Genomic DNA, 27817 nt, shown 5'->3' on the forward strand with positions numbered 1-27817 from the left:
CGGTCCCAGCCTGCCCCGCGCCGGCCAACGAGAGCAAACCCGGTGACTCACCTCCGCCGCGCTAACTCCGCGCTCCTCCTCGCCTCGCGCGCTCACTCCCGGCTCGAGATGGCGGCGGCCGCGGCGGCGGCGGCGGGGGACTCCGACTCCTGGGGTGAGGAGAAGCTCCGGGGGCTGGGCCCGGCTGCCGCGGCCCCGTCCCGCGGCAGGCACTAATGCGGCTCGCTCTCTTCCGTAGACGCGGACACGTTCACGGTGGAAGACCCGGTGCGGAAGGTGGGGGGCGGCGGCACCGCCGGCGGGGACCGCTGGGAAGGCGAGGACGAGGATGAAGACGTCAAGGTGGGTGCGGGCCGGACTCGGCGCGGCGGCGGGCGGCGGGCGGCCGGCGGACTCTGGGCCCTGGGGCGCCGCCCGAGCCTGCGGGCGGCGGTCCGGACGGAAGCGTTTGGGCCCGGGGTGCTCCCGGGCCGTCTGCGGCGGACTTGCGCAGCGTGGCCTTTCGGACTTCCTAGGCGAGGGCGGAAGCGGCCCGGGTCCCGACCCTGGTCTGAGGGTCCGCGCCCCGGCGTGGTTCGCACGCCGACAGGCGACGGGAGGTGACAGCGGGGACCGGGCCGGCCCACGTGCGAACTTCGCGGTACGGAAGCTACTGGCCCGGATGAGACCCGGGCGGGGGAACTTGGGCGTTGCGCCCATGGTTTTCCCATATGGAAGAAGGCGCTGCAGTCCACTGCGCTGGCGGCCTCCGATTTCCACCAGGGTCGGTCATGAAATTATATTCCGCATGTCCCCTTTTGTAGACTTTGTTCAGAGGTTAGGTGCGTGGTGTGTCAGTGGTTTAATGCCACCCTTTTCTTTTTCTTACGCGCAAGACATAGAAACAGTAAAGTGAAATAACTTTTAGCCTCCCTGCCCCCACCCCGTGGCTAGAGAATGAACTGAGAGCTGAGATGATTTTCTAGAGATCAGAAAATTTGGGTGTCCCTCCAACGACCTAAGAAGTGGAGGGTTGACCGAATGATTTGACTATACAGGATCTGCCCCTAAGGAAATACTGAAATTTTGGTACTTGGAGCAGGTGCCAGTATTTTTATTTTTATTTTTTTCTATGCCGTGTTGTTCTGAACCATGTTCTCCGGAGTCATTTGTTTATGAAAACTTCAGGGGGTTCATCGTGGGTTTTATGACACTGTAACTATTGCAGTGGGTGGAAATAGCAACAAAAGTCTCAAGCCCAGAGTGTTAAGATCCTTTTTAGTAAAGTTCTCGGATATTTTAAATATTTGGGAAGTTTAGGGGCTGGAAAGTTTTGTTTGTTTGATCTTTTCGTGGCCTTGATTCTCTTAGTGGATGTTTGCTTTCCTTTCTACACTTAAGCACATACTGAGAACCCTACAAATTATGCTTCGGTTGAAAAAGTTTAAGTTAAATACTTAGGAACTTATTACCTTGTCAGAGGTGGTTGTTCAGTTTATGCAAGTCTCGGTTCAGAGATAATGGGAGTTTTACAAATTGTGGTTAACAAATGAGTGTTAAACACTATTGAGAGGGTACTTAGATATGTCATTTAAGTGTGAACTAGCCATGGAAGTAGATTGTGTTATCAGTCTCACTGCAAGAAATTAGTTGTCTTCCTACCTTGTAGATTTTTCTGTTTGAGACTGTTAACTCAGATTTGTCTTTTCGCTTTTTCTCTGTAGGGATGCAACAGTAATTGGGAATAAGTTAACATGAGAAAGAAAGGTAGATCAAGAAAGTACCAAAAAACTAAATTTTAAATAAACCATTGTTTGATAATGAAGTAGCCTTTTGAGCTTATTGGATAAATGAGTTTCAGTCCTGATAAATACAATCTGATCATTTGGAATTCATTTTGGAGCTTTTCAAGGTGCTTAGAGCCATAACTATTATACTGTCCAGTCCCTCAGTGCAGCATTAATTTTTAAAATTTAGTTTCCATTTACACACCAATTATATAGAAGCCATATCTGGTTTTTAGCCACTTAATTTTTCTTCAGAAATATACTTTAATGGATTTGATATATGTATGCAGAATTTTTTTTATAAAATTGTTTACAGGTATTATTTTTTGTTTTTGGAAAGCATACAGAAATTTGTTGTTCCTGGTAGTGCTATGGGCACCATGTGGTGCCAAGGATCAAACTGATACTTCTTATGTATCTGCCTGGTCCCATATTTTTTTTTTTTTTTTTTTTTTTTTGCTTTTTGGGTCACACCTGGCAGTGTTCAGGTATTACTCCTGGCTCAGTACTCAGGAATCATTCCTGGCGGTGCTCAAGGGACCATACCGGATGCTGGGAATCGAAACCGGGTCGGCTGTGTGCAAGGCCAATGCCCTACCTGCTGTGCTATCCCTTCAGCCCCCCCCCCCCCTATTTCTTTTACAACTTAGAAATTGATATTGGAGAAGAAAAAATAGAACTTTTTCATTTTATATCTGAGTTGGAATGTACATTTCTCCAGGATTCCCAAGATAAAGTGTCTTTAGTATTTTGATTCCTGGGCTTTAAATCAGACAAACCCTGGGTTATTAGAATCATTGCGGTGGAGGGGTCGGTGGTGCACACCCAGAAATGCTTAAGGCTTACTCCTGGCTCAGTGTTTAGAGTCACTCCTGGCAATGCTCAAGGGATCTGTGTGGTGTCAGAAATCAAACTTGGGTTGTCTGTGGACAAGGTGAGTTTCTTACTCGCTGTACTATCTCTCCAGCCCCACATGTTGTGATTTTCTAATAAACATAGGAGTAACTTATCCTCAGTGACTATTTGTTGTGAATTTCATGGTTATCAAACAAGTTCTGACTTACTGAGAAGTTACTAGTCAAGAGTTGAATTGCATCACTTTCAATGAATTGTGTCACTTTAAATGAAGGTAATAACAGATTGCTGAATTCTAATATATTAGTACTTACTCCTTTTGCAAGGAAATACAAATAAGTCTTAGTTTGCCTGAAGTGAAATAATCATAGTCCTTAAATTATACAATTTTTACATTTTTTTTAAAGTTAAAAAAAAGTTAAGTATGTAGAAAGGGAGCTGGAGAATAGCACAGCAGGTAAGGCACTGGGTTACATGTGCCCAACCTGATTTCTTTCCCCAGCGCAGCATCCCATATGGTTTTCTGAGCAACACCAGATACAATTCCTGAGCATTGAGCATTGGCGCGTCTGGACCCCTCCCCAAAATAAAACGTAGAGAAAGAGTAAGTTCTTATTTAAGTCAGCTTCTATAATGTGAGTAAGTGAGATGGTAAAGGAGTTAAACTCTCTTACCTTGCTTGTGGCTGACCTGAGTTTTTTCCCTGTCTTGCCTACATGTGGTCCCCAAGCACAGCTAGGAGTATCCACTGAGCACCACCATATTGTGTCCCTGCTCCCCTCTACCCATATAAATAGATTTTATGTCATCTGTATGTCATATCCTGAGAAATAAAAGGGAAAGTGGGGTCTCTGTTAACCAACATTTGCTCTAATGGTAACTGTTTTTCAGTAGGCAAAATGGATGGAATTTAGCTCTTTTTTAAATAGCTGTCTGGCAGTGGTAGAAGTTAATTTAGATGAAATGGTAAAATTGTTAATATTTGTATAGATAAATGACTATCTTTCTGCCTAATTAATAAGGCGGCACTTTTTTTTTTCTCTTTTTGGGTCACACCCAGCGATGCACAGGGTTACTCCTGGCTCTGCACTCAGGAATCACCCCTGGCGGTGCTCAGGGAACCATATGGGATGCTGGGAATCGAACCAGGGTTGGCCTTGTGCAAGGCAAACGCCCTACTCGCTGTGCTATTGCTCCAGTCCCAATAAGGGGGCACATTTTCCTGTCACAGATTTCATTTTTCTTTTCCTATGATTGGATACACGGAAGCAGTGGGAGAACTATTCAGTTGGCATGTGTCACTGGACTTTTTTTCCCATTGCTGGAATGGTGCGTAGGCTGTGTTGACTAAAAGGCAATGAAGGGCATTACAGCTTTTACTCCTTTTTACTAGTCTCCCAGTATTTCATTAGAACAAATTAGAAGTTTGATTTATTCAAAGGTAAACTTTGTTTTGAGAAAACTTCAGGCTCAAACATTCAAGATCTTTCATATATGACATTATATATTATTTTTAAAAGATCTTGGGGCAAGGTGAAGCAATAATACTACAGCTGATGTGGGTTTTGATCCCAGCACCACATATGTTGCTCTGAGCCCTGCCGGGAGTGATCCTTGCAACATTTTTTTTTTCTTTTTTATTAGTGAAACACCATGAGGTACAGTTGTAGATTTACAAATTTTTGTGCTTGGATCTCGGTCATACCACGATCAAATACCTTGAGTACAGAGCCAGGAATAAGCCCTGAGCCCTACCAAATGTGGCCCAAAAAAGCAAAACATAAGAGCGGTCTTGGAGGACTGGAAAAATAGTACGGGAAAGTAAGGCACTTGCTCTTCTTGCAGTCAATTCCAGTTTGGGTCCCAGATTTATTCTTAAACACAGAGCCAAAAATAGCCCCTGAAAAATACTGGGTGTAGCTCAATCCCTCACCCCCTCCCCACCCCCCCATACAAACTCACCAATAATAGAAGATCTTAGAAAACTGGCTTAGTTTAAAACTGCCTATCTCATGACCCATTTACCTTTCTGTTAGAATGTCATCCCAGTTAGTAGTTTAAATCTACCAGTGTAAGGATATTTTTATTTGGGGGCCACACCTTGCTATTTGTCTGTGCTCAGGGGACCTCATCTAGTGTAGTGGATCACACCAGGACCATCTGCATGTAAGGCCAGCACCTTAACAACCCCTATGCTACTCCGCCTTCACTAAAGTAAAAGGACATTTTTTTATAGCATTGGATACAGCATTTCTCAAATAGAGTATATAATTTATCACAGAACTGAGAGATTATTAGGAAGTACTTTGGAAGGTGGGTATTTTGTGAGGAACTAGGTATCTTGAAGATGAAACTTTATTCTTGATTTTTGGACCATATCCAGTGGTGCTTGGGAATTACTTCCATGATCGGAGGAGGGCCATGCAGTGCTGGGAATCGAACATGGCACTCCTGCATGCACTCCAGCCCATCTAGCCATCTCCCGTGTATAACATTTTTGCTGTTTTGGAACCACACCAGCGATGCTCGGGGGTTACTCCTTTGCACTCAGGAATTACTCCAGGCCATGCTCAGGGGACCATATGGGATGCCGGGGATTGAACCCGGGTTGGCTTTGTGCTAAGCAAAAGCCTTACCCACTGTACTATCTCCCTGGCCCCATCCCTACATATAACTTCACTTATGAAGAATTTCCAATGTGCACATATAGAAAAGGTTAGTAAACCCATGATCATTCATTTCTTCTATATACCTCAGTGGTCTCTTCCCTAGATAAATTATTTTGAATAAAATCTGTTTAATGCCTTTGATAATTTCTGTAAACTACTAAGTTAGTTTAAAAGCATATTTATTATTGAAAAGTATTTAATGTATCTGTCATGTGGGAGTCATTGAAAATAAGCCACTCTTTTAGTGTTCAGTATTTGGGGCATGGGGGTGTTGTCACGATTTGACAGTACTTAGGGCTGACTGCTGGCTCTGTACATGGGATCTTGTGCCATACTGTTAATTGAGCCAGGGTTGACTACATGCAAGGCAAGTACCTTAACCCCGGTACTATCACTTTGGCCTTAGTGTTCAGAATCTTGATGTTAGTTGTGCTTAGTTCAGAATTTAAAGTAGAATTCTTTTTTGAGTGTATGTGTGGCAGGGGGGCAGGGGGGTGCACACCCAACAATGCTGAGAGATTAGTCCTGGCGCTGCACACAGGAATCATTCCTGGTAGTGCTCGGAGGACCATATGGGATGCCAGAGATTGAACCCAAGTTGGCCCAGTATAAAGTAGAATTCTTTAAATGGTTCTGAAATATGAAACAGGCATTGAGGTATAATTCAGCCAAATGCTGAGCCTTACATACATAGTAGTATATTAAAATTTAGTTAATGGGGCTAGAGTGATAGCACAGTAGGTAGGACGTTTGCCTTGCACGCGGCCAACCCAGGTTCGATTCCCAGCATCCCATATGGCGCCCTAGCACTGCCAGGAGTAACCCGTGTGCATCGCCGGGTGTGACCCCCCCCCCAAAAAAAAATCAATAAATAAATAAATTTAGTTAGTGAATTAAATGAAGTAGAATATAAAGAGGCATGTACCTTTACTTCCAAAAACGAGAATACTTATGACGTGATGGAATAACATTTGTGCTTCTTTTGAAAACTTTGCTGGGAAGTCTAGTCTTGCCATGAGCTGTAGTGACTTCTGAGGCTTCTTGGAGCAGGTTGGTACAGTTTATTTAAATCAAGATATTTAGAGAAAAGGGAGCACAGGATATATTTAAGTTAGTGGTCTACGGGGCAGAAGAATTTTGCTACTTTGTAAAAGCTACTTCTGTTTGATGATCTATAAATATATCTTGCTTAATTGGAAACCATTTTCAGCCCTATGTTCTCATTGCATGTGACATTCTACAGTTGTACATTATAAAACTGACAGACCAGCCCACTACTGGCTGCATGATTAGAAGAAGAAAGCAGGATTGTAAATTTCTATTTTTTTCCTCTCAACTCTTAGTCATGTTCAGTTGAGACGCAAGGTATAAACTTGAAAAATATTCATCTCCCAGAGAAATGGCTCAAGTGATTGTCAGTGTGTATTTATAAAACAGGATGTCACTGTCACTTTCCTCCCGTTGTTCATCGATTTGCTCGAGCGGGCCCAATAATGTCTCCATTGTGACAACTGTTACTGTGTTTGGCATATTGAATACATCACGGGTAGCTTGCCAGGCTTTGCCGTGCGGGCGAAATACTCTTGGTAGCTTGCTGGGCTCTTTGAGAGGGGTGGAGGAATCGAACCCGGCTCGATAATAAAACAGGATAGATAAATTAATAGTTTTAAAATAGCTTTTAAGGACGCTAGCCTTTTTATGGAAGCAGCCTGTGTGATTCTTTGGAGATAAATTGCATTATAGTTGGAGGGTTTATAGGCTGTAAATAATTGGACAAGGAATTTAATTAGATATTGGTAAAAAAAAAAAAGTAGACTTTTTAAAGGTTACTCGAGTAACCTTTAAGGGTTTAATAAATATAGACTTACTCCCAGTTTCATTTTTTTGTTTTTTTGTTTTGGGCCGCACCCGGCAGTGCTCAGGACTTGCTCCTGGTTCTGCTCTGGGGAACTACTCCTGGCAGTGTTTTGGGGACCATATGTATGGTCCAGATAAAATCCAGTGTGTATAGCAAGCACCTTAACCACTGTACTTAACCCTGCCCCTTAGCTCCCTATTTTAAATCTTAATTTAAGACATTTGTCTGTGAACTTATGTTCATTTTATCTGAATTTATTGTCAATATTTACAAAGCCCTTCTGGGTTGTTTTTTTTTTTTAAGTGGGTAGTTTGGATCACTTCTGGTGGTGCTCAAGAGTTACTCCTGGCTCTGTGTGTAGGAGTGACCCCTAATGAAGCTCAAGGAACGGTATTAGGTGCTGGATGGGCATTTGAACCAGGGTCAGTAGGGTGCAAGGCAAATGCTTTAACATTTGTATCATCTCTCTGGCTCCTTAAGGCGTAGTGTTTACAAAATTGTAGTACTGGGGGGTGTAGCTGAGAGACATAGTATTTACTTCTATTAGGCCCAGGGTTGAACCCTGGTAGGAAAGAGAAAGAACAACCGTAAAACAGGTACAGAAGATTGAACCGATTTGGCCATTCTTTTTATTGTTTGTTTCTGGGACACACCTGCCCCTGTTTGGGGCTTACTCCTGGCTCTGTGTTCAGAATCACTCCTAGGAGGGCATGGGGACCATATGGGGTGCTGGCGGTTGAATCCTGGTTGACCACATGCAAGGCAAGCCCCTTACTAGCTGTGCTATCTTTTCACCCCTTGCCTCTGGCATTTACTTTTTTGGGCACTTGCAAATTTATAACTAAGAAAACAAAGCTTGTCAGGCCAGAGCATTAGTACTGTGGGTAGAGTTAGGGTGTTTGTTTGCCTTGCTTTTGGTAGACTCGGGTTTGGTCCCTGGCATCCCATATGGCCCCCCAAGCACTGCCAGGAATAATTACTAAGTGCAGAGCCAGAAATAACTCCTGAGCATCACTGGGTGTGACCCAAAAAGACAAAAAAAAAAAGGAAGAAAAGAAAACAAAGCTTGAAGTTCCTGGGGAATGCTACCTAGCCTGATCTTCTACTTTTGTAATTACATTTGTTGGGAAGTGTGACTTGTCTCTGCTGACATCTGTGTAATTCTCTAGGGACTTACCCTGGTATGGTAGCACCTTCAGTGTAGGCTTTTTTGAGGCATTTCTGAGGTGATGGTAGCAGACAAAATTTACCTTTGTGGTGAGGAGGGCTGGAGGAGTCACACCCCGCAGTGCTCAGGACTTACTCCTGGCTCTGCACTCAGGGATCACTTCTGGCTAGGCTCGGGTAACCTTATGGAATACCCAGGTTGGTTGCACACAGGGCAAGTGATGTCTCTCTGGCCCCAAGATGTACCTTCCATTGTTTTGTTTTGTTTTTTTATGAACTGAGAAATCAGTGACATGCCCAGGATTTGCTGATAGAAACGCCACTTCTAAAAATTTTTTTTTGTGTTGAATTTCAACATAGCCTTATGTCTACATTGATGGGACAGTTAAAATTGACTCTTTGGGATAAGGTTTATGCTAGGGAAATCAGAAAAAGAGGTGAACCAGAGAGTTGAGAGAGATGCTGAGGGAGCAAGAGTATGGATGAGGTGGTGGTAATATTTAATGGAAAAAGGGAACTGAGGAACATTAGCATTGATGAACAAAATTGTTCCTTTGTTGCATTCTGATTTTGTTAAGGAGGGGCCAGAAAAAATTGCAGTGGCCTAGTGTGTATGGGGGGGGGGGGGTAAGGGAGGGGCACTTGCCTTGCACACTGCTGACCCAGGTTGAGTCTCCAGCATCCTATCCCATATGGGCCCCTGAGCCAGCCAAAATTCCTGAGTGGAAGCCAGGAATAAGCCCTGTGCGTTGCCATGTGTGGCCCAAAAACAAATACTATAATTGAGAGAACACATTTTGATGAGGAGAGACTTCTTACACTTCAGGACTCAAGTGAGAAGTCATGTGGAAAAAAAGACACAAGGGCTTTGTAAATACTGATAATAAATTCAGATAAATTGAACATAAATTCACAGACAAACATCTTAAATTAACATTTAAAATAGGGAATTAAGACGCCTGTCTGGAGGCCTTAGGGGGCTACTCCCAGATTGGTACTCTTCATAGTGCTGGAGGGCCTGTGCATTGCCAGGGATCAAACCAGGTCAGCCGTATGCAGGGCAAGTACCTTCACTCCCATACAGTTCTCCGGGCCCTGTATGATGTTGTTTGTTTGGAGGGCAAGAGATTGAGCCATACCTGGTTGTGCTCAGGGATCATTCCTTGCAGAATTCAGGGTAAGAGTTGCAAGCACCTTATTCCCAGTGCTATCACTTTAGACCTCCTACACTGTAATGTTTTTTTGAGGATTCATACCTACTTGTGCTTAGAACTTCTGACTTTGCCCAGGAATCACTTCTTGTAGGGCTTGGGGACCATATATAGTGCCAGGGAATCAAACCAGGGCTGGCTGCTGCGTGCAAGGCAAGTGCCTTAGCTGCTTCCTGTACTATTTCTCTGCCCTTAGTGGTATTTTAAAAACTCATTTAAGAACAAAATGAACTTTGTTTCATTCAGAACAGTCTCCTTCACTGAAGAAGTTATTCATAGATTGCAGTATAGCTTGTGTGTAAAATGGGGACATCACCTTATTTATAGGACTCCTGTGAACATAACTCTGTTGCTGCATCAACGCTCTCAATAAATGCTACCATTTTAGCCCTGTTTATGAGTAGAGGTTACCTCCTGGATGGAAGCAAATATTCCTCCTACCTGAAAGACTGCCCAAACTGCCTATCACTCACATATTGAGATTTCCTTTGTCTTGCGAAGAATAAAACAACAAAATAATGCCTGTAGTTAACTTAGTTTTAGCTCTTTTCCTTTTGTTCTATAGTGTATTGACATAACACTTAAGTAAACTATCAAGGTTACATTTGATTTTTGACTTCTTACTCATGTCAGTTAACTGGGATAAAAATAACAGGATGTAGGATGATTATGAAAATGTTTACTTCTGTACAGAATTCTTCCCATTCTGCTTGCAGACCCCAGGTAGCCTTCCTTGTTTTTTTTTTCTGTTTTTTTTTTTTCTTCAGAATTCTTCGTGGGCTTGGAGATTTTTATTAGGAGTCAAGGCTTTGTTGGCTTGTATATGTAAACTGATCCAGGTTTATGATCTATCTTGTGAAATCTAGAAGCTTGATGTTATAGTTATGACACATTAGTTAGTCTCTATCCCTTCAAGTAGCATCAGAGCCTCCTGCTTTGCATCTGCCATTTTGTGGCTCAACTTCAGGTGGCTTATTGTGTTTCTGGTGGTTGCAGAGACAATATAGATTAAAGTCCTATTTAATTACAAGACTGTCCATCCCTATTAAACCTAAACTATCTAAATTTTTTAGAGCCTTTACAAAAATTGATTGGGCTAGAGCTATAGTACAATAGGTAGGGTGCTTGCCTTGTACTCTACCAGTCTGGGTTCAGTCTTCGGCAACGCATATGGTCCCGAGCCTGCAAGGAATAACCTATGAGCAACACTGGGTATGGCCCCCTCAAAAGTTTTTTGTTTGATAATTGGTTTGTATTTCACTCAATTAGAGATAGACTATAAAGCATTTGAAAACAGCAATATAAAATCTATGTCAGAGTGTCCTGCTGAAGTTTGAGAATGGGTTCCATGATACTTTTGATCAATCCTTGGTTTCTCATTAATATTCAGACTATTAAATCATTAGAGAGGCCAGAGAGATAGTACAGTGTTAGGTAAGGTGCTGCCTTGTACATGGCCAATCTAGGTTTGTTCCCCAGCACCTATATGGTCCCCAGAGCACCACTAGGATTGATCCAAGTGCAGAGGCAGAAGTAAAACCTAAGCACTGCCAGGTGTTAACTAAAGAACGAGCAAGAGAGAGAGATGGGGGTGGGGAGGCGAAAGGGAGATTTTATGGAGTTGGAAAATTCATATGTAAGAACAAATATACAAGAATGGCCAGTTAAACAGTGCAAAACGTACAAGGAGGGACCATGAAAATATACATGTCTATGAATTAAAATAGTATAATACTGGTTCATGAAGAGACAGTAAACTATGAGATAGGATAGAAAGCAGAAATTGAAGTCCGGATATACAGTACAGGATTTAAGGATTATGCTTTCCATGCAACCAACCCTAGTTCTATACCCAGCACAGCAGCATTGTTCCTTAGCACCACCAAGGGTGAGTGAATTCTGGGCACTACTGAGTGTGACCCAAAACAAAACAAAAAGTGTGTGTATGACAGGGTGGAAGTAGAGTGTTGAAGAGTTAGTCCAAAAGGCAATATCCTTACCTTGTATGCATCAGAACCCAGTTTGATCCCTGATATTGTATATGGTCCCAAGAGTACTGCTGGGTGTGACCCTCTCATCATCCCTCTCCCCCCCCCCCAAAAAAAAGGGGAACTAAATGGATCCAGGATTTCAATGGGAATGGCAGTTGGAAAGGGGAAATGAAGTTATACATGCTCTATGAGAAAGTTCCTTGCTGGGGGGTCAGAACAATAGTATAGCAGGTGGGGGCACTTGACTTATAGGCCAACTGAATTTGACCCTGACCATCTGGGATGGGAATCAAACATGGGTGGGCCGTGTGCAAGTTAAATGGCCTACCCGCTGTTCTGTCGCTGCAGCCCACAGTTCAGTATTTTAAAGATGATGCTTTTGCCCACATTAATTTGTAAATTTTATGTACTCCCTCAAAATGTCAATAAGCTTGTTTCTGTGAAGTGAATAAGTTGGTACTAAAGTTCACATAGAGAAGTAAACCTGAAAGAAATATTAATGGAAGTGCTTTTCTTTAGGATAACTGGGATGATGAAGAGGAGGAAAAAAAGGAGGAGGCCGAAGTAAAACCAGGTGAGCCATTAGGGCTACTCCTTATTTGGCTTCATGTCTTGGTGAGTAACTGGTGCTTATGTTGAGAATAAAATGCACACAGAATTGAACGTTTTGATATTTAGAATAATTTTTCCATTCCTACTTTATTCTTTTCTCCCTGCATTGTCTCTAGCCCATCAAAAAATAATCAGATTAGGGCTGGGAGGTGACTGAAAGGGCAAGATTGCTTGCTTGGGATGCAAAAGGCCCTGGGTTCAGTCCCTGGTACCACATAGCCTCCCAAGCACCACCAGGTATAACTTTGGTGGTCTCAGAACCATTGAGGAGTCTCCCTCCACAACACCAGAAATCCTGCTGCTTCCCCCAAAAAAAACCCTACAATTATCAGTAAGGTGGGAAGTTCAGATAACATGTGAGATATTATATGCTAATGTTAGGAGAAAGTAGAGGGTGGGGCCTCATAGTTGAATGATCTTAATCCTTCTAAAAGGAGTTTGACTAAATGAAGAAGAGAACTAATTGGATTGAGTTTCAGGGGTTCTAGATTAGAGAGGGTAATGGGAAAGTTACCTTCTTACTGGCCAGGAAATTACTCTATGAAATTGGGAACTGGGAGAGAGGTTTGTCTCTTGAAGTGTATATAAATATTATGTCTGTTTCATTGATAAATTAAAAAATATTCACTGTAACTTAAAACATTACTTTTAGAAGTAAAAATTTCAGAAAAGAAAAAAATAGCCGAGAAAATAAAAGAGAAAGAACGACAACAAAAGAAACGGCAAGAAGAAATTAAAAAGAGGGTAAGTACTATTTTCACTAGTGGTAACAGGCAGCAAATATTACCGAGCAGTTTGAGGACTCTGAATGGACACCACAAAAATAAGTGAATCCTCCATTTATTCAAATTTAATGCATAAACCACAGCTTTATATATTAGAGTGCCTTTTGATTTTTCACAAAATTGGAAAAGTTACAAAAGTACAATGATCACAGTCTATAATTTTTGTCAATGCCTTCAGTTTTTCTGGTTGTATCTGCCCCTTTTTGTATGTTGCATTCTGGATGATTTTCAAAATGTTACTGTTTCTATGCATATACTTTGTTCTTGGTTATTTGAAGCAAGATCAAGGATATTGGATTAGTCGAACTTTTTTTTAATAAATGCCTTTATCATTTCAAAATATCTTTACCATTTCAAAGCAATAATCAGAAAAACTCTAAATCTTCACCCATTTATCTTGTTTCTCTTCCTCTCAGAAAAACCATACTTTTTTTTTTCTGTTTTGCTTTTTTGGGTTACATCTGGTGATGCAGGGTTACTCCTGGCTCTGCACTCAGGAATTACCCCTGGCAGTGCTCATTAGACCATGTGGGATACTGGGAATCGAACCCGGGTTGGCCACATGCAAGGCAAACACCCTACCCACTGTGCTGTTGCTCCAACCCCTCAGAAATACTGTACTTCCTAAGTAAATACTGGTTTCCTTCCCTGTTCTTCTTTCTTTTTTAAAGTTTTTGGGCCACACCCAGTGGTGCTCAGGGCTTACTCCTAGGTCTATGCTCAGGTGGGTCATAGACCTAGATCACTCTTGTGGGTCATAGACCTAGATCACTCTTGGTGGGTTCAGGGGACCATATGAGATGTCAGGGATCAAACCCAAGTCAGCTGTGTGCAGGGCAAATGCCATACCCTTTAATACAGTCGTTTAAGCACCTAATATATTCTTCTTACAGTTTCTCCTTTTATAGATATATTTCTATATAAGATCATAGAGATCATTCCCTTTTTGAGGAAAATTTCAACCATATAAGTAGAGAAAATGACATAATGAGCAATGATGCACATTTCTTAAATCTTAACAAATGTCAGTATTTCCGCTGTTTGTTTTATCTGTTCTCATGATTTATAAAAAATATAACCAAGTAGATAAATATTATGCACTTAACCTTTAAACACCTAGAAGAAAGGAAATGTATTTTGGGGGCTGGAGAGCTAGTAGAGGGTCAGGGTGCTGCGACTGATCCCAGATTCCCCCAAGCACCCTCCAGTGTGGCCTAAGTCACTCTCCCGTCTAGTTTTCTCATATGATTTCCTACTTGGTTTTAAAAAAAAAGCAGTTCTTGAACTTCTAATACTCGGTGAATAACTGAGGGGAATGAGGAGAATAGGAGAGGGCTGGCCATTCCCAGCAATACTTAGGACAGCTTGGCAGCAATTCTGTGTTAGGGTCTAAACAGTAGTTCCAGGGAGCACCAGGGCCACACCCAGCTGACATCAGGTGGCATTTTATTTTCTTACAGCAATTTCCATTTTATTGTTTTATATTTGGCAATCTACTTCAACCATCCGCACCAGCAAAGTGTCAGTATCCCTCCACCACTGTTGCAAGGTTCTCTTCGATGTTTTATTAACTTTTCTTTTTGTTTAATTTTCCTTTTTTGCGTTTTGGTTATTTTGGAAATGGTTTGTACTAGGACAAAATAGAAAGCTTAGGTTTGTTATCAGTTTTCACAGTTTTCATAGAAGGAGATGCAGTCATTTTAAATGGTGAAATGAGGGATTTTTTCCCCTTATTTAAATAAATATGAACTTACAGAATTTTCTAAATTCATTGTTTTACTCAGACACAGTGCTTTGTGGGAAAGTGTCACTATTATTGTGGAGGCCGTTCCAGCTGTTTTGGGGCTACACTGAAGGCAGGAAGTCGGGTATGGGGGCTGGAGAGAGAGTACTGTGGTCAGGGCACTTTTTTTGTTTTTGGCCTGAGGGTTATATCCCCAGCACCCCATATGGTCCCCCAAGAACCACCAGGTGTAACTCAGAAAAGAATCAAATGATTCTTTGAGGAAAAATTTTGGATTTTTTGGTTTAGTTTGTGGGACCAGGGGCCATATTCTGGATCTCAGGGGCTTTTCCTGGCTCTAAGTTCAGGGGAGCATACGTGGAGCCTGGAATTGATCCAAGGTCACTGGCAAGCATCTTAATCCCTGTACTATCTCTCCAACCACCACCACCCCCCACACACACAGTGTACTTTTTATGTCTACGTAGTATTGTCGTATGGTTATAGCATACTTCAACGATTATCTTGTTGAACATTAGGTTATTTGAAATTATATATAATATTTCAGCGAATATCTTTGTTTAAATATTTATGTGCATAATTGTTGTATTACCAAGTTGTCCTACAGTCATGGTAGCAGTATCTGACAGTGCTGTTTTCACCTGTTGATAATCTCACTTTTTTTTTTTAATGGTTGTAGAATTGAACCCATTTTGGGAGAGAGGAGGAAAAAGTCAGCCCTGAGGGCCAAGGATGTGTTTTAGTAAAGTGCATGCCTCATATGCATGAGACCTAGGCTTGATCCCTTGCATTGTCAAAAAAAAATGACAGTAAAAAAAGTCTCTTGTCCGAAGGACCGACTGTGGTAACCATATATTACAATGGGCAGTTTACTTAACATCTCTGTCTCAGTTGTTTTTTGCCCTATAATGCTGGGATAAACATCTGAAATATTTTGAAGAATGCCTGAAGTAGTAATCATTTTATAGGTTTTGCTTATATGCGCTTAGAAAGAAAAACCTTAACAGTACAGACATCTGGATCCATCATAATCCCAGCCCTTTTAAAATCAATTTCTGTTTTGTTAGTTAGAAGAACCTGAAGAATCTAAAGTGCTAACACCAGAAGAACAATTAGCAGATAAACTGCGGCTAAAGAAATTACAAGAAGAGTCAGACCTTGAATTAGCAAAAGAAACCTTTGGTAAGTGGAGGATGATTGCAGTTACAATACTTAAATTGCAAGTGAAAGCTATGGAAATTTTTATTATGCAAGTTCCAAAACTTTTTTTTTATTTGAAGAAACATAATGTTAGAGGCAGTTTTTATCTTGATATTTTGAGATTTTATTACTCAGGTTGAGTGTGATACATGTTCAAAATTTTGAATGTTTTTGCATCAAAAGTATATTGCTGTTTCATATCTGCTGGATGAAATTTAGATAAAATTTTTTGTTGTTTTTTGGGTCATACCCGGCGATGTACAGGGGTTACTCCTGGCTTTGCAGTCAGGAATTACCCTTGGTGGTGCTCAGGGGACTATATGGGATGCTGGAAATCAAATCCGGGTCAACCGTGTGCAAGGCAAACACCCTACCCTCTGTGCTATTCTCCAGCCCCTGGATAAATTTGGATAAAATAGTTCTGTATTTCTGTAGCTTTGAGACTGAAATATTGGCCTGAAGGATGAACTTTTTTTTTTTTTTTTTTTTTTTTTTTTTTTTTTTTTTGCTTTTTGGGTTACACCCGGGCAATGCACAGGGGCTGCTCCTGGTGGTGCTGGGGGGACCATATGGGATGCTGGGAATCAAACCTGGGTCAACAGCATGCAAGGCAAATGCCCTACCTGCTGTGCTACCACTCTAGCCCCTATGGGATGAACCTTTGTCTTTAGTCAGATAAGACTCAGTAGAATACTGGTCTGTCCTGTGGAGGCATGCATTCTTCTGTGGCAGTGCATTCTTGTGGCCACTGTAATTTTTGTTATTCTTCTTTGCCTTCATCATGCTGTGTGTAAGAGAGCTTCCATTTCTGTGTGCCTTATCTATGACTCTGCTTAGTGTGTGATCTACATTCTGGATCTGTTAAATACTTAAATATCAGTGTTCTAGAGCGAGGGTCAATATCACATTAAAAGATAAACTAAGAGAATGGCTATGCTTAGGGTTTACCCATGGTTCTGCACTTAGGGATCACTCCTGGTTGGCTCTTGTTTGGTACCTGGGAGTGAACCTGGTCAGTTATGCACAGGAAAATTGCCTTATTTGCTGTTAAAGCTCCAGCCCCATCTTTGTGTCATCCCTCCATTTTTCAGCTTTGGGTCAAGACTGTGTGTTTTCAAAAGGTGGCAGCACTCTTATCTTTCTTGCCGCCTGCGTTTGGTGGTCTCGGGCCGCTTTCCCCGGGAGACTGCCTGCAATAGGTAGGCGAAGGAAGGAACGAGGGCCAGGCTGGTCGGTATCAATTGTAGTTTATTCCAATCTCCACTCCCCTTCTGCTTCTCTCTCGAGCCCGAGCCCCCTTCATTCTTCTTGCACCCCCCTCACACTCCTTCCAGCTTCTGGATCTGACTCTGCGCCTCCACTCTTACAGTCATATAGCAATCACATAGGTGGTGACACAAAGATGGGTTGAACATTAACAAATCAACAATGAGAAGTAAGACCACTCCTCCAGGAGATTAACTCAAGGATAAAAATCTCATGTAAAGAGATTACTCCAGATTACTAGGAGATCCGCTCAAATGCTCAAGGAGTACTCAAGGGTGGGATCCCAAAGAGGGTGTGGTTTTTTATTTTTTTCCCTTTTGGTTCATGCACAGCGATGCACAGGGGCTACTCCTGGCTCTGCACTCAGGAATTACTCCTGATGATGCTCAGGAAGCCATATGGGATGCTGGGAATCAAACCCTGGTTGGCCGCTTGCAAGGCAAACAGCCTATCCTCTGTGCTCGCTCCAGCCCCCACGTCTGTTCTTTCCTCAGTTAGTAATCCACTTAGATAGTTGTAGTAAATCTACTTCTAATATTTCTAGCAATGTCGTTTTGTATGAGCACAGTAAGAGATATAAACTTAGAATTTGGTTCTTCCTTAGGACAGCTCTCTCTATATTCCAGACTGCAGTCCTCAGGCCAGGTTAGTCTTCCTAACCCCAGCAGGGTCTGAGTCTTGTCATTACTTTTGGATCATGACAGCATTTGTCCATCATCATGCCCTCAGCTTATAGTTGAGTATCGTGGCGCTTTGGCCTGGCCCGTTAACTTTCTTCCTGTGTGCATACAGAAAGATACTGCTTTAAAGTAAACTATGTAAAAGACATAACTTACAAGTTCAGTGTCCTTAGAAGGATCTGATCTTACTAGCTAACAGAATCTGATTAGGGGGAAAAGGTGATTAACTGGTTGGGGAGAAGAGCACAGAGAAGAGTTTACAGATAAACACAGATAAATGGGAGTGACTGGAGCACTGTGATGGGTGTAACCCAATAAACCTTAAAGCTCCCTGTGGGAAGGGAGAAAGTACAAACCAATGTTATTCTGTAGGTCACACCCAGTGATGTTCAGGGATCACTCCTGGTGGGGCTTGGGGATGCTGGAGATCAAACCTGGTTTGGCTGTATGCAAGGCCAAGCATCTTATCCACCACCATACCATCTCTCCAATCCCACATCTTTGCTCTTTTAAGTGGATGAAGTAGACACTAGTGATCACTTTCCTTTACATTAATATATTATTTTTTATAAGACTTAATCTTCAGTGGGCTTTGAGCAATCAAGAGTTGCAGTGACTGGGGCCGGAGCGATAGGAGAGTGGGTAGGGCATTTGCCTTGCACAAGGTCGACCTGGGTTCTATCCCTGGCATCTCATATAGCCCCCCAAGCACCGCCAGGAGTAATTCTTGAATGCAGAGCCAGGATTAACCCCTGAGCATCGCTGGGTGTGACCCCCCCCCAAAAAAAAATAAATGATTTTAAAAAGAAGAAAAAGAGTTGCAATGACTACCTTGTATATTGCTGTCTGCTTATTTTGCCTCAACTGTCCTCATCTGATTGCACATGACACTCTGCTATTCTTCTGTGTCTCCATAGGGTGTTATAAGCTGCAGATGTTTATTCAAGACGGGGTAAATAGGATACCCATAAAATCTTAAGTGCTTTAGATTGAGACAAGTCATTTGAATAATTTATATTGTTAATGGGCTGGAGCGATAGCACAGCGGTAGGGCGTTTGCCCTGCACGCAGCCAACATGGCTGACCTGAGTTCGATTCCTCCGCCCTTCTCGGAGAGCCGGGCAAGCTACCGAGAGTATCTCGCCCACACGGCAGAGCCTGGCAAGCCACCCGTGACGTATTTGATATGCCAGACTTAGTAACAACAAAGTCTCCAATGGAGATGTTACTGGGCCCGCTCGAGCAAAATCGATGAACAACGGGAGGGAAAAAAAAATGGGCTGGAGCCATAGCACAGCGGGTAGGGCGTTTGCCTTGCACGCAGCCAACATGGCCCATCCGAGTTCGATTCCTCCGCCCCTCTCAGAGAGCCCAGCAAGCTACTGAGAGTATTTCGCCCGCATGGCAAAGCCTGGCAAGCTACCCGTGACGTATTCAATATGCCAAACACAGTAACAAGTCTCACTATGTTACTGGGCCTGCTCGAGCAAACGGATGAACAACAGGACAGTGATATAGTGATATTGTTAATAACTAATTCATCTGAAACTAGGAGGATCTGGAGTAGTTTAGGTTCCTGGCCAGATGCGGTTTTCTATTGGGATTTAAGACATGTTTCAGTTTCAGTTTTCTTTAGCTTCAGGAATAAGCAGAATGCTTTACACAAACTGTTTTGGTTTAGGGTTTTTCCTCATTTCTCATTAAACTGCAGTTTTTTCTTGAGCAAATCATTTTGTAGGATAGTCTTCACTCCTTTGGCATTCGGGTGGGCCACTTCTCTCAACATCTTAGTTTATTAAATTAATTTGACCTAATGGCCACTTCTCTCAACATATTAGTTTAAATTAATTTATTAAATTAATTTGACCTAATGTGGCGAGAAAGGGACCCTCCTTCACTGCTGGTGGGAATGCCGACTGGTTCAGCCCTTTTGGAAAACAGTATGGATGATTCTCAAAAAATTAGAAATTGAGCCCCCATTTGACCCAGCAATACCACTTCTGAGAATATATCCCAGAGAGGCAAAAAAGTATAGTCGAAGTAACATCTGCACTTGTTTGTTCATTGCAGCACTCTTTACAATAGCCAGAATCTGGAAAAAACCTGAGTGTCCCAGAACAGATGACTGGTTAAAGAAAGTTTGGTACATCTACACAATGGAGTACTATGTAGCTGTTAGAAAAGATGAAGTCATGAAATTTACATACAAGTGGTACTACATGGAAAGTATCATGTTAAATGAAATGAGTCAGAAAGAGAGGGACAGACATAGAAAGATTGCATTCATCTGGGGAACATAAAGTAACAGAATAGGAGACTAACACCCAAGAGTGGACGAGATTAGTACCAGGAGGTTTGCTCCATGGCTTGGAGGCCAGCCACACATGCTAGGGGAGAAGAGAGCACCAAATAAAGAGTGTTGGGAGGATCCTCTCAGGATGGGAGAAGCATGCTGAAAGTAGACTATAGACCAAACATGATTGCCACTCAATGCCTCTTTTGCAAACCACAACACCCAAAAGGAGAGAGAGAACAAAAGGGAATGCCCTGCCACAGAGGCAGAATGGGATGGTGGGGGTTGGGGGGTGGGAAGGATACTGGGACCCGTGGTGGTGGAAAAAGGGCACTGGTGGAGGGATGGGTATTTGATCATTGTATAATTGAAATCCAACTGTATCTCATGATGTCTCACTAATAAAAATTTTTTAAAAAATATTAATTTGACCTAAAAGGAAAAGCTGTTATCAGAAATGATATAAAATATTTAGTAATCAGGACTGTGTGTGTGTGTGTGTGTGTGTGTGTGTGTGTGTGTGTGTGTGTGGAACGAGGGATCAAACTGAAGTTTTCATATATGAAGAACAAACTGTACCCCTGATTTTAGGTGCTTCGTGGATTCGTAAATATCTAACAAGCATAAGAAAATGAAAATTGATTTTAATCTTTTGGGAGAATAATAATAGCATTTATGGGGAGTACTTCAGTATTTACAGCAATAGTAATCTGATATAAAAGTGTCATTGGTAACAGGTTTTGCTAATACTTAACTGATACTAGATTAAAGGTTAAAAAATAAAATGGAAATGTATTTTTCTCATCAAATTCACTTCCCCCCAAATTCTAAGGGCTTCAGAGAACCTAGATTAAGAAATACTTCTTTGAAATGAAATAGGGATATTCAGTAGCGTATTCATTAATAAACTTGAAATCTTTCTGATCTTCTCAGTGCTCTCTCTCTCCTACAGGTGTTAATAATACAGTCTATGGAATAGATGCTATGAATCCATCTTCAAGAGATGACTTCACAGAGTTTGGAAAGTTACTAAAGGATAAAATTACACAATATGAAAAGTCACTATATTATGCCAGTTTTTTGGAAGCCTTAGTTCGAGATGTGTGCATTTCATGTAAGTAATTATAATCTCAGCCCTTAGGGGTTATTCAGGAGGATGGTGTTTAGTAATCTTTTGGATGCTCTTATATAGGTGCAGGAGTCTGTTTTCTTATTTTTGTATATAAACTTTTATTAAATATAAGCAGGTTTGTAAATAGAAAATGAGTGGTTTTACTTTTTTGGGCCACTCATGGCTGTGCTCCAGAATGTGCAAGGCAGGTGCCCTACCCTGTCTGACCTCTAAGCAATCTTGCTTTTGCGGCTACATTCTGTTTTTCTTATGACTTCCAGAAGCTACATCTAGGCTTGCTGGCATAGCAACTAGAGAAAATACTGGATAATTTTATCTTTAAAGGGAATAGGAAGTGCCTTAGGGAAAAGGATGCCTGGGTGTACTGGATCTTAGAGGTGAATGAGATTTACAGCACATGTCTATGTACAAAAGGAAACCTGACTGGGTGCAAACCAGTCAGTAGAGCTGGCTCCCTGGGTGTGGTATCCTGCCCTAAAAGGAACAGGGTGTGTGGAAGTGATGGCTAAGGGTGGTACAGCAGTAATGTGGAAGGAACTGGTTTTGCTAGTATTTGCTGTTTTTAAGATTGAGAAGAGAATTTTTGGGGTCTTGAGAAATTACTAAATTGGGATTCTGAATTTGTGATTTTATCCATAGTTGGTAGTTTATCCATGTACTATGTTTATTGTGTATGTATTCTGTCCAAACAGAACTTTAATACAACATTTAGAGGTTCTTTTGGGGCCACACCCGCATGTGCTTTTTGGGACCGTATGGGATGCCAAGTGTATGCAAGACAAGCGTCTTACCTGCAGAGCTATCTCTCTAGTCCTAAACTTGATACTGTTGTTTACAGCCATATCCTAAGTTGCTTAGGAGTGTCCCCCACTGGGGGTTTCTTAAGATTCCTATTTGAAGAGTTTTACCTTGTAGGTTTAAGCGTTTATTATTACTAAATGTTTATCCAGCAGTTTCTCACTGAGCAACAAGAATGTCTTATGGGTGGGGCATAGCTGTCTTTCTCTTGGTTATACTTGAGTAAGGAAGGATGGTAGGCAGAATTGTGGTCCACTTTCTCTTTGCACAATTATATTTTTGTGGTTACAGGTCATTTTTTTTTTTTTTTTTTTTTTTATATAATTTATTTATTTATTGAATCACTGTGGGAAAAGTTACAGAGCTTTCGGGTTTAGGTCTCAGTCATGTAGATACCGAACACATTTCCCTTTACCAATACTCATTTTTAACCCCGAACCCCAATAGACCCCCACCTCCCACCCCTCCCAATTCTTGTGAGGCAGATGAGTTCTAGTTAATACTCTATCTACTTTGACTAGATAGATTATTTCGATAGAAGATGCACAACTATTGTTTAGAGCTTACGACCCACCCCCCCCCCCCAATCAGACATGCTGAAACAGCGTTGTGAAATGATTTGCTTTCTACAACTTGGTTTAAGAATAAAATGAGGTCGCGCGGCCGCAATAGCGGCCGCGCGGTTTTGAATTTCTGCTATTTTACTTATTGACCCTGGAAGAATTTCTATTAAAAGTTAGCTAGTTAAGAGATTGGTTTCTGTGCCCTGGAGTCGTGGCCGTGCCGGAGAGCCGCTCGTGGGGGGCAGCTGGCGACCTTGGTGGGGCGTGGGGGACGGCCCACAAAGCCCCCCTTCCCATGAGGTCCCCGCCGCTCCCCCGAGCCCGGCTCAAACCCGCTTTCCACAAGGCTCCCGTGTGGCCGCCATCTTTCTTTCCAGAGAGGAGCAGGCGGGCTGGTCAACGCCCTTCCCCCTCCGGGCAGGCTTGGTGGCGCGGATCAACACAAGTCCATTTGCTTTTCTGCTCCAAGCGGCTGGTTCTCTGTGCTAAGTCCTTGTGCCTCCGGGGCCGTGGCCGTGCCGGAGAGCCGCTCGTGGGGGGCAGCTGGCGACCTTGGTGGGGCGTGGGGGACGGCCTACAGGTCATTTTAAGGCTAGATTTTTGTCAGTGTGTTTCCCACTTTAATGATTATTTTACTATGTTAAACAGGAAACACTAATTTCAATGTTAATAGACAAACTAGATTTCTCTTAACACTTTATGTAATAATTTACAATTTCCTTTGTCATTCTCCCAAAATGTTTATAAAAATAAGTGGTTTGCTCTTTTTTTTTTTTAATAGTGGAAATTGATGACTTGAAAAAGATTACCAATTCATTGACTGTACTTTGCAGTGAAAAACAGAAGCAAGAAAAGGTAAGATCAGACTATGGGAGAAATGTTATGACATCAGGGTGTGGGCATGAATGTTCTGAACAATTCTAGTAAGAATCTAGAATTCAAGTAGTTCACCTATACCACTTACAATGGAATAGACAAAGAGCATGAGTATCATTACTATGCTTTTTGGTTAAGACATACCCATCATCTTCTTTACTGAATTAATAGAAAGTGCTTTGAATTGCAGCCTGGGCTTTATCCTTACCCTTAGAAAGTTTTTAGGACCAGAGGCTTTGCTGTCTCTTTGGGGATTGCTGTACCAGATAAGATGACTACTTACTGTGGATGGTCTCACGAATGAAATCTTTCACCTTTAGCAAAGCAAAGCCAAAAAGAAGAAGAAAGGTGTCGTGCCTGGAGGAGGACTAAAGGCCACCATGAAAGACGATCTGGCAGATTATGGTGGTTATGATGGAGGATATGTACAAGATTATGAAGACTTCATGTGACATTTTATCTTCTTCTGGTGTCTTCTTTCTGTTGCCCACAATCCCTTCAACATGTAGCACAACTTCCTTTCCTTTCAGTTCTGCCAAATGCTACAATCAGAAGTGCAGTATCTTTTGTGCTGGTTATTTAACCCCTTGACAACACTTAGGTGCTAATGTGCATATGAGGGAACTTGGATCTTGCTGCCAAGGGGTTAAAATTGGGAGCCTCGGTTGCTACAAAATCATAGTTTAAAAAAAAAAACAACCTAATAATGTTGTCATTGTTGCTATTGGATCCCATAGCAGCAGTCGCTAAATTGGAAACAAAAGGTTGCAAGTGGGAGAAAAAAAAACAACTTGTGTAGTATTTACCAGCACCATTCAGTAATACAGCCTTAACCATACCTCCTTGAACTACTTCATAACTTGTCAAGAAAAGCAGTTTGCAGCAAGGGCATGTGGTGTGCACCTAGTATTAAAATTGCTTTGTCTTAAAATTGAGTGTGAGGATATTAAAAATACATTGTGAAGAAGACTATCAGTGAAGATACAGCGCTGAAAAGCACTAGTTTGATACTTATTAAATGACCAAAACCCTCCGACTTTGAAGCAGAAGAAGGTAAACCTCTCCATTACTGCGTTATAAATTGTTGGGATTTCTTGATTGCATAGACTCTAGATTATCAGACAATACAGATGGCAGAGAGAAACTCTTACCTTTATTTGCCTCATTTAAGTGTCTAAGAAACAAATTTCCTTTGTTCTCCTAGGCTGCAATGAAACAACTTTAACAGGGTTTTGGCATTTTCTTTCCTTTATAAAACATGCTCAGCAAACTGCACAGGTTAACTACAGTTTGACAAATTGTTATGTTAACAATTATGACATCTGCAATGTTTTATAAAGCAACTAATTTAATAAAATCACTATTGTGAGGACAAAAGTTTTGTTTTAACTCCCAAGAGATATTTTTGGAAAACGTAGACTACCGCTCTTGGGACTAGAGTTCTCTATAGACTTAACAAAGCTTAATAAATGCTGATCAGTAGTTAAACAGCTTTAAAACAAAAGAGTACCAGGTCCTTAATAATGTTATCATATGTAAGGTATAGGACTGCCTTCCTCTTATTTATGTGGGGGAGATTATTGGTTTGTCAGATTCTAAGGCCTAATTAAGTACCTAGAAAAAACTATTTATTTGGAGTAATAACTTATAACTCAGGTTGTGGCTGTAAGCATAGATTGGGTGGTCTTTAGATTTCAAGTAAATTAACCAAATTTGTGGTTTAAATATTTTTTAAACTATTATGAACAAAAATAGTTTTTAATTTCTCTTAGGAAATAGGCGCCTCAATTAAAGCTTTGTAGACCACTGAGTGGAAGAGAGGGGCCATCTTAAGTGACAAGGAAATAACAGCAGTGACTAAACAGCAATAAGTATAGCAAAAATAGAGATTGTTTTAAGACAGACAAGGGCTAAGATTTCCTTAGCAGTAATAATGACACTGAATTTCAAATCTATTTTATTATAGAGATCAGTTTCTAACAAATGAAGAAATGTATCATCTGTTCCTTAACTGTGTAAATACTATTAAATTCCTTTGAAACTGGAATCTGCAGGCACAGGTATTCTTTAATCAATACTGTACAATCTCTTAAAGTAGAAGCAAGCCATCCTGAGGGAGATGGGAGTTTTTTTTTTTTAATAACCATGGCTTATGTTAAATGGTGTAAATGAAAAATTAAGGATTCCTTGTGAAAATTTGTTCGATTTTTTACTACAGTTCACAAGGGACTGGTATGGTCAGATCAGGGATTTTATAAGTCAGAGAGACAAATCTTCCCCAACCCATTCTGACCATGGAATCATTTGTCTGTTTTCTTACACTCCTTTCAGTGTAAGAAAACAGACAAAAAATCTGGGCAATCACCGCCCTCATAGCCATCTAACCTGCTAGCATGTCCTTTAGGTAGTACCCTGTCTGAGGGTCCTTCAGAAGCATATTTACAATGTCATAAAATTTGTTTTCACATGCCAACTTGTAATACAAATTGACATCTTCACAGTATGTGAGTAACTTCTTCAGGTTTTTCATAACTGTGTCAGAGGTGGCAGGCTGATGTTTATATCTAGGCATAAACATACAAATGTATATAGGTTAAGAACTATATTCAGCACAAGCTCTCAGTTCTGACACATCACTATCTACAGAGAAGAAGGTATGTGGAAATTATCTCAGACAGTATTAGGGGTGCTTAATAAACCCAGAGGATAATTAAATATACTTACTCCCTTAGGGGCCAAAGAGTTTAAAGGGCTAGAGCACATAACGTGGCATACACAAGGCCTAGTTCAATCCCTGTACTGGTCTCCCGAGCATTGCAAATGTGACCCCTAGATTTGCTGGGCCCAAGCATTATTAACCATCTGGCCTTCATAGCCAAGACTGAGTATCACTGGGTGTAGCCTACTCTTGAGTGGTAGTGCTCACCCTAATTTAGAGTTACTTTTGTACTTCAAAGGGACCTGTTTGAGTGTATCTCTCCCCCAGGCAAACTTTAAGGCAAATCTTTAAGATGAGAACATCATAAGCAAATTGTTCATCTGCCTGAATTGTGAACTGTCTTCCTTTTAAGGATTCTTGAAAACCCCTTGCCGCAAGCATGTCACACTTAACCATAGAATTCTTATCCCTGCCTTACCTCAAAATAGAGGCACTGTAATACTTACTTCTTTGAAATTTCTTCAAATATGTTGGAGCTTAATAACCGTTGCTGCTTAAATTCTTCTAAATAATTGAAGTCTCCTTTAAGAATCACTTGTTGGTATAGAATTTCAGCCCAATCAGGAATGAAGTCATATGCATCAGCCACAATAGAAGCCTAAAATGGAGGGAAAGTTACCTTAGCACCCATTTAATGAAGAATTGAAGGCAAATTCTAGAAAACTTAAGGCTACATTCTTATGACCATGAATACTACAATGTTAAAAGGCTCTTAAAGTAATACAGTTGGTGAAAATATTGTTCTGACATTTCTCCTCCTTTAAATCTGACTCCTTTGTTTTCTTATGTCCCTCTTTATTGGTTTTATTGTTTTGTTTTGCTTCTGGGGCATACCTGGCAGTGTTCAGGCCTTACTTGTGGTGTTTGGGATGCCAGGGATCAGACCCAGATTGGCCCCAAGCAAGGCAAGTGCCCTACCCTCTGTACTTTTGCCCTTCCAAACTTATTAAACTGCTGAGAAGCCATACTTCTCTAATTCATCTGTGTAAGGTCAATGAAAAGGCCAGCTCACTTCTTACTAGAGGGCTAGAGTCAGTCTGCCGGTAGCTTTTGTTTCACTTGAAACACTAGCTCCAAGATACCTCTGCTGGCCTAACAATATGGGGAAATGAGGTGGCACTGTTGGACCAGCCTCCAGCCTCAGCCTGAACAGTAATGTTGACAAAAATTGCTTCTAAGACCAGCTGCTCCTGAGCACTCAGGTCCTGAGCTGTGTCAGTAGCTCTGGATCCCTGGTTAAGAAGGGAGTCCCATGAAAGCTGCAGCAGCAGGAATAGTGCACAGTGCCGATGCCAGCTAGTCTTGCCTCCTCTCTCACCTGATAGAACCGTGGAAGGGTCATGATACATTCTGTCAGTCTGTGGCGGCCCAGGTTGATGAGCATTGTGTTCTGGCCAGTGTTCAAAAAGTGAATTTGCAGTGTTATTAGCTTGGTAAGCCGGTGACAGTGCAAAGCCTGTCGCACACAAGAGTCCTGAGGAACAAGGGTGAAAGACGACACACAAATAGTTGGTTAACATCACCTCTCCTTAGTGAGCTTTCTAGCACTTGAATTTACCACCCCTCCTGCCCTTGGTCACCCTGTTCTCACCCCCCAAAACCACCTCACCTAGGAACAAAACGCAATGGGTC

At 41.6% G+C, this 27817-nt stretch overlaps 2 protein-coding genes across 2 annotated transcripts in view; one reads left to right on the top strand and one right to left on the bottom strand.

The window, feature by feature from the left end:
• Positions 1-24843, top strand: EIF3J (eukaryotic translation initiation factor 3 subunit J). The gene is made up of 8 exons (XM_056134055.1): positions 1-154; positions 239-342; positions 12037-12091; positions 12782-12873; positions 15726-15840; positions 21050-21211; positions 23372-23445; positions 23787-24843. Exons 1-8 carry the CDS (start codon positions 109-111, stop codon positions 23916-23918), a joined length of 780 nt encoding a protein of 259 aa, XP_055990030.1. The 5' UTR covers positions 1-108; the 3' UTR covers positions 23919-24843.
• A 134-nt stretch (positions 24844-24977) lies between these two features.
• Positions 24978-27817, bottom strand: part of SPG11 (SPG11 vesicle trafficking associated, spatacsin) — a 101502-nt gene continuing 98662 nt past the window's right edge. Inside the window, exons 38-40 of the mRNA XM_056134056.1 lie at positions 27504-27659; positions 26632-26783; positions 24978-26030 (exon numbers count right to left, since the gene is read on the bottom strand). Of these exons, the coding sequence (XP_055990031.1) occupies positions 25847-26030; positions 26632-26783; positions 27504-27659 (492 nt within the window). The 3' untranslated portion in view covers positions 24978-25846. The remainder of the gene's footprint in view (positions 26031-26631; positions 26784-27503; positions 27660-27817) is intronic.

The sequence above is a fragment of the Sorex fumeus genome, unplaced genomic scaffold (assembly GCF_029834395.1).
Source record: "Sorex fumeus unplaced genomic scaffold, SorFum_2.1 ptg000098l, whole genome shotgun sequence".
Classification (NCBI taxonomy): domain Eukaryota; kingdom Metazoa; phylum Chordata; class Mammalia; order Eulipotyphla; family Soricidae; genus Sorex; species Sorex fumeus.

What these genes read in the sequence shown, in the direction of transcription:
- EIF3J (XM_056134055.1), top strand. Translation starts at nt 109, where the DNA reads ATGGCGGCGGCCGCGGCGGCGGCGGCGGGGGACTCCGACTCCTGGG. An exon ending in ACGAGGATGAAGACGTCAAG is followed by an intron (nt 343 to 12,036) that starts GTGGGTGCGGGC and finishes GCTTTTCTTTAG; the next exon opens with GATAACTGGGATGATGAAGA. An exon ending in AAGAAGAAATTAAAAAGAGG is followed by an intron (nt 12,874 to 15,725) that starts GTAAGTACTATT and finishes CTGTTTTGTTAG; the next exon opens with TTAGAAGAACCTGAAGAATC.